Genomic DNA, 7,583 nt, shown 5'->3' with positions numbered 1-7,583 from the left:
TTGTCCCGTCGTCATTGGTTATCTGGTCATTCTATTTTCCTCCTTATTTACTATTTGGTTGAGTTTGTGGAATTAAGGAAAGATAGAGGCTGGCAAAAAAGAAAAAAGTCAAAGATTGAGGCCCTTCTTTCATCCCTAGATCATATGACAAGTAGTCTAATTAATTTTTCAAACTCGAAATGCAGAAAACGGGGAATTGATTAAAAAACATACCAAATGGGCTAAGTTAACCATCTTTAGGTCCAATAGTGGAGAACATGATTGAGCTTTAACAGCACCGTTTGTCACAAAAGGATCATTGTCATCTTCGACCCCATGCTGAGCAAAAGTAGCAGTGTCGTAAAAGATTTCTCGCGGCCGAGAACATGCCATTTGGTGACAACTATACCATTTTCAAGATTCTCAAGCCATGAAGATGAACTCTTTTTTCTTTTTTCTTTCTTTTAAAAATCATACTACTGATTACTGATTACTAGAGATGAAAGCTAAAGACTTCTGCAAAGTCAAACTTTCAAAATTGAGACATAACCAGGGGGCAGATAAATCTTGATGTGTGTGCATGTATATGTTGGCATGATTGTTTCAACGTGGCTTGATATGATTTGAAAATTGAACTTGATCCTAAATATAAGATCTTAATTCATTATATTTTTTACATTTATCTTTCCCCCAACTATTATTGAGTTTGTATCAAAGATAGTTTTAAATACAAATGATTTAACACGGTATTTTAAGAAAATCAATATTTTTTTAAATAAAAAATTAATTTGACTAATTTTCTTAATTTACTAATTAAACTATTAAAAGTGAAGGGAATATATGGCAAATATGTGAAGATTAAAAGGATAAGAATGATTGAAGGCTATCCTAATCCCTCAAGCACACCAAACTCCAACCTTAATTAATAGCACTAAAGCGGCATAGACCATATTGTACTTTATTCATAATTATTGTTCTTCATGCTTTTTGAGAGATTTGGACTCGGAAAATTTGAACAGACAAAAAAAAAAGAAGAAGAAGAAGAAAATAATATACCTTTCCTCTTGATAAATTACAGTGAATTATGTTAAATTAATATTATATGTATTTAAAATAAACTGCATCTTCCATTAAAATAACAATTGACAAATTTAGGTGTGAACTCGTGTCAATAATTTAATTCAAAATATGTTAATCAGGCGTTATCTCAGTATAATTTAATTTAAATTCATAATATTTAATACATATAAAAAGTTCACCTTTGTGAGTCTAATGTCTTAATTGATAAGCCGACTGTCATCTTAGACCATAATTTTGGACTTTATACTTTGTTTTTTGGACCTGAATTGGACTTTATACTTAAAAGTGTGAAACCAAATCCCAAATCATTTGTTTATTATTTCTCTTTTCAATTTACTTTCTTACATGCATATCCTTTCACTTTGACTAATTAGACTTCGTTATTAAGGATTAGGATAAGAATTCCCAGACATCGAAGGCGTTTGTTTTGACAAATATCGCTCTTCAAATCCCTCCAAACGTAAACAAAGGAAAAAGTAATTCCTTCGGGGTGAAACCCACTTTTGATTTCACATTTCAAAGTGAGCGAAGTCCAGAGCTATTAGATACTTTTTTTTCCCCCCTCTATTTTTGATTCTGTATTCTGTCCTTCTACTGCTATAGTACTCTTTAACTTAATACCCATTTATTATTTACTTAATACTACCTTTGGTCCTAATTCAAAATCTTGTTAGTAAACTACAAACGAGGTTTATAATTAGGATAAGAGGTAGTGTCATTTTGCCTTTATTTCAAAAAAAAAAAAAAGAGGAGAGTGAAGTCAAGTGATGAACTATTACTTTTGGCAGAATAAATTACTGAATACAAATGCATCATGGAATAACAATAATAATTGGTAAATATTACTACCTTTGATCTTAATTATTAAGCATCATCAAAACAAACCAATAATTTATGTCTTACAATTTTTGCGATGATTCAATATGAGGGATGTTTAAACGTTAAACCTACCTTTGGATTGAGAGAAAATGAGAGAAGAAAGAAAATAATGAAGAGAAACAGAAGACAAGTGAGTTTTTTCTCATTTGCATAGGGGATAAAACATGAGAGGAAAGAAAGTTGGAGAGAAAATAGAATGTAAAACCCATGCTGTTTTCTCTCTAACTTTCCTCTCCATATGTGAAGAGAAAATAAGGGAAAAATTCAATTTCCCTCCATACCCTCCATCTTTCATTTTTCATACTTTAGTTTTAACGTTTATGTTAACTACTTCTTTTATTTTTTATTATATCTAATTTCAAAAATGATTCATTTTTTATTTTTGATCTTCGAAAATAACATTTTTCTTTTAAAATATAGTGACATACCTTTATTAAATAATTCTATTTTAAATTATTTTGATACTAATATTTTTCATTTGGTATTTACTTTAATTTTAAGTATGATATATTTTTAGATATAAGGACATTTCAGTTATTCAGATATTTAGTCTTTTTCTTTCCTCTGTATTTCTAGTTCATCACAACAGAGTCGGTGATAACATTTTTTTTTCCTAATTTTCTCTCATCCCATTTTCTTCCTGTGCACCTCAAAATTCAAAATCTTATCTTTTTAGGCAGAGAGGAATTTCCCTTTTGCACGATCCAATTAACGCTTGTCATGTTACGAAAAATAAAATAAAAATGAGTATGGAATTAAAAAAATTTTTTTCTAAATATAAAATATTCTGCACATGGTGTTTATACTCTTAGATACAAACATAATTAAAAAAAATAGCATATATTAAATTATATATCTCTCAATTTTAATATAAAATGATGATTATATATTATTGTTTCGTATGGTTGATGCTAAACAAGTCTTAACGTAAATGAGATTCCATTGTCAGAAATTGGTCTTGCTGGCAATTACTTATTTTCCGCCTGTTTTTTTTTTTTTGAAAATAAATCTCTTTTCAATATGAACCGCTCTATCCTGCTTAAAAAGTGTTTGGATTAGTTTTTTAGAAGTGATTTTATGATACAGATAAAAATATGAGAAGAGTTTTTTTCTGATTTGTGTAAAAACAATTTTTTAAGTGTTTTTATGGATTACTAAACACCTCTTAACACTACATCAGTAGTTCATTTTGAAGCGGCCAACAAGTTTATTCTGGAAAAAAAATTATACTAGTAGACGCTAACAATATAAAATTAGAAGTGAAACCCAACCATGTTCTGTTTACAAGAGAATTTGTACGAATAAGACCATTGCCAACAAGTATTTTCTTATTCCTCCATGCACCCTCGTTTTATTAGCGCTTTTTGAATGCCTATTAATATTATTGCTGCTGTGGCCTGTATTATCATTTTGACTTTGACCCTTTGCATGCACACGCACACATATTAAAGGCTCCATGGCAAAGGCTCACTACATGTAATTTTTTGTTCATTTTTAAATCATTTGTGAGAAATTAATCCATGATGATCATATAAACAATATATTATATATGCATGAAAAATATCAAGAAAAAGTAATACTATACAGCAATTCTTTTTTCAAAAAAGTGTATACTCGGGGACAGGGTAGGGCTGGGCTTGGCCTTAACCTGATGCTAGTTTATTAAAACCCACACTCTTTTTGACGTATTAGTTGGGTAATAACTAAATCATCAATCTTCATTTATTTGTTCAAATTAAAGTCCTACGTAGAAAAGTACATGTACACCAAAATCCAGATAACATGTGTGTGTGTGTGTTTAAAAGAGAAGGCCACATGGAAGAAAGGAGTTAAATGGATGAATTAATAAATATGCAGGGTTGAATAATTGTGCGCCGCGATTACCGTTAAGAGGAAGCCTGAGTCACATCAGAAGATGGTTGGCTTTTTGTGGTTGGTGGATGCTTTACAAGGATTGGGTCCTACCGTTGAATTAACAAAAATCCCAACATACTTGATCTCCTTCTCCTACCAAATGTCTCTTCCTCTTACACATTCACATTATTTAATCTCTCTTTCCTCTCCAGATTGCGATCTGTGCTTTCTTGTTTTCTGTTTTCTGCTGTGTTTTCTCCCTTGCTTTTTCCAGTTGTTGACTCTGCCATCTCTCCCAAGTCCCAACACACATATATTCTCTCCCTCTCTCTCTCTAAATTATAAGCATTAAAAAAGAAAAACGATTTCATTAGAGCCTTGTGTATTACCTCTGGTCCTATTTATAAAATCTCGTTTATAGTCTACAAAAGAGGTCTTATAAATAGAATTGGAGGTAGTATATTTGGATGCATTATTATTAGAGAAGGATATATAGAGCTAAAAAGATCACAAGTGTATGCAATGATTAAATATGAGTTCCACAAACATGTACCATATATATTCTTCTGTGTCACTTACTTTGTTTGAATGTATAAATATAAGAATATATTATTAAAAGAATCTAATAGCTTGTCAAAAAGAGTTGGCTTGCTGAGTTAGTGACGAATTCCCTTGAATAATATTTTTTTTTTACTCTATGTTAAGGTTAAGCGGTCTTTAATTAATTCGATCACAGTAATGGGGAGACCCGTTTTGATTAGTGAATTAAATAATTAAAAAATAGTCATATTAACTGATCAAATCAAAACATAACTACTCTATACATTAAGGTTAAGTTAAGTACATCATTAATTAATTCGCAGTCATTTTTTAATCAAACAACATTATGACAATCACTCACTGATTCACTTTTTTGTCAGCCACTTGTCTAATTTTCAAACTTTGCCTTCTTTGCTGACCAAATTCACACCCTACCCCATCAACCACCCATAAAACAACGTTGTGATCCTCTCTCTCTCACACCCACCATCCCCACTTGATCCTGCTTCGTTTCTTTGACCTTCAAACCCTAACTATGGGCAATACCTTAGGAGGCAAAAAAACCACTAAGGTAATGAAAATCGATGGAGAAACCTTCAAGCTCAAGACTCCATTGAAGGCTGGTGATGTTCTCAAGGACCATCCTGGCCTGGTTCTGCTAGACTCTGAAGCAGTGAAACATTATGGTATCAGAGCCAAGCCTTTGGAACCCCACAAACATTTGTTGCCCAAGAGACTGTATTTCCTTGTGGAGCTTCCCAAAGACACTGTGACTGTTCCAAGAAGAGTTCGTTCTGAGATCAACATGAGCGCCAAGGATCGCCTCGAGAGCCTCATGCTGGCTAGGAGGTCTGTGTCAGATCTGTCCATTATAAAACAAAGCAAGATGAACGTGAATGATGTTGCCGAGAAGGACGTTAACGGCGGTGGCGTGAGGTTGAAGATGAGGCTTCGTAAGACTGAAGTTGAGAAGCTTGTAAGAGAAGCCAAAGATGAAGCAGAAGCAGCACAAAAGATTATGAGTCTTTGCATGGAGAAAACTGGTAGTAATAGCAGCAAAGAAGCAGAGACTAGTACAAAGGCACGTGAGGTATGTTTCATGAGTAAGATACATAAAATGTTTTGGATATTGTTTCTGTTTCTGTTTCTGATTCTGTCTTGTCTCCTTCTTTTGATGCTTATAGCATTTTTGTGTTTGTGTTGACTCCTAGAACTTTTGCAAGTACAGTAAAAGGAAAGAGGTTAATAATCTGAAGTAAGACAATGTGTGAAGCAAAAAGTTTTGACATGTTTAAAGGATCTCAATTTTAGTGTCTCCTAAAAGTTAATCTTCAGCCTCTTTCATTGCTCTAAACACTCCATTTTCGACTGAGTGCAGATTTCGAGTTTTCTTTTGTCTTTTTCTAAATTTATAAATATCAAAATAAAATATATAGGGACTCATGTTATTCATAATGTGTTAATAATGTGCTCGTTAATAGTTATATTATTCAACTCATTAAAACTTAAAGAAATTAAATTGTCCTTTGCTGTTGTGACTTACTGCTGCTTGGGGTTTGATTGATCAAATGGCTCGATATATGACTTGAACTGCCGGTTTATTTAGGATATATTATATTTTTGGTAAATATTTAGGATACGATTTTTTTATTTTTCCTAATTAATACAGTGATTCCGTGTACTTTTGTTTAATTTTTTATATTTTACTTTAATGATTTTTTTTAGTAATTAATATCTTTGTGTTCGCTTGTGAAGTGAGAAGCTAGCATAGTTTTTTTGGTACATCCCTTTCATAATACCTTAGAATCCGGTGGTAAGGTGAGTCCGTGACTTGTTGATAATGATCAATGAAAAGCACGTTCATATTATATATGTGCGTGTATGAACATCCATTATTTTCAAAACACAGGGACAAGATGGAGCCACAAGGAGGAATAAGATACTTAGAATATTGAATTACAGTAGGGAGAATTCCTATATGAGCTCTCAAATAAGAAAAATATTTACTAAAAAGTCCAAATGACAAGTGCACAGCTGAAATCTGTTGTCATTTCCTATTCTAAACTTACTCTTCTAGTTCTATTTACAAGGCAGAGAGAGAATAAGTTTTTTTATCCTATTTATAAGTCACTTGATCAAATTTTTAGTACGAATATACTATTTTGTCCTTAATTTGTTATAGTGTAGATAGTTTTTTTTTTTTTGAAAGGTGTATATGCTAAATAAAGGTAAAGTTAGAAGGTTGTTATTTTAATGAAGAGTTAATACAGTTTAAGATTTTTCTTGGTTTGTGTAAAATATATTGAAAGTGCCTTATAAATAGAACTAAAGGAGTATCATTTTAAGCTGCTTAGTTATTATAGGACTTTTTTTGTTAATATTTTTTTCCCTTGAGATCTTATTGCAGTTCTCCCATGATATAGTTTTTTTTATACATATTAAATTTGAAGTTATCAAATTTAAAATGTTCCAATGTAAATGGGCTTAACTATTTTTTTGTTTTTTAATTTTTTTTTTCACAGAGGAGGGTGAGTTTCGTGCCGATCAGCAAAGGAAGCAGTGAAATAGTTGTGGCTTCTTGATCATATTTCTCTAGTTTTCCGCACGAAGCCAAAACACTACCCGACAAGGAAAGCCGGTCAAGGGGGGTCATCTGAAATATAATATTTTAGTCTTGATAGATATATAGGTGAATTTTTAAATTTGGTCTTTCATACATAGTTTCTTACAATCTAATCCCTCAATCAATCATTGAACGTCTTGCAATAATATAGCGTTCCCTCATCGCATTTTCATCAGAAAAGGGTTAAGTCAACGACGTGTTAGGTTTTCTGTTGAAAAGGATGAAAATGGAACAAAAAGTTAAAAACATGTCAATGATTGAGGGATTAAATTGGAAGAAATATTATATATGGAGCACCAAATTTAAAAGCTAGCTACTTATCACGGCCAATCTAAGAGTTTTGTCTTGAATAAGGTTGATGCTACATTATATTAGGTTTGTAACTCTGCCTATAATTTGATGGCTACTTGAATATAAACTTCACGGTGCAGAAAAGTTAACGACTAATTCAATAATTATAGAAGCTATTTGTTTGGTTACTGTAAAGAACAAGCATTTTCAGGAATGAATAGATATATAGTACTCATCCGGTTTTAATATAGAACCTAATTATTAAGTTGATTTTGGTCCTAAATATAAGACCTATTTTTATATTTATCAATTTTTTAAATTACCCTTATAGATACTC

At 31.6% G+C, this 7,583-nt stretch overlaps 1 protein-coding gene across 1 annotated transcript; it reads left to right on the top strand.

The window, feature by feature from the left end:
• Window positions 1-4,829: 4,829 nt before the first annotated feature.
• On the top strand, window positions 4,830-7,402 carry LOC114717979 (uncharacterized protein At1g66480). The gene is made up of 2 exons (XM_028903226.1): window positions 4,830-5,422; window positions 6,855-7,402. The coding sequence occupies exons 1-2, from the start codon at window positions 4,868-4,870 to the stop codon at window positions 6,912-6,914; spliced, it is 615 nt and encodes a 204-aa protein (XP_028759059.1). The 5' UTR covers window positions 4,830-4,867; the 3' UTR covers window positions 6,915-7,402.
• The last annotated feature ends 181 nt before the right edge of the window (window positions 7,403-7,583 follow it).

This window comes from Neltuma alba, unplaced genomic scaffold, assembly GCF_004799145.2.
Source record: "Neltuma alba isolate B1F8T4 unplaced genomic scaffold, ASM479914v2 tig00011785_pilon, whole genome shotgun sequence".
Lineage (NCBI taxonomy): Eukaryota > Viridiplantae > Streptophyta > Magnoliopsida > Fabales > Fabaceae > Neltuma > Neltuma alba.
Note: the sequence above shows the minus strand (reverse complement) of the source record. Positions and strands in the feature narration are given on the sequence as shown.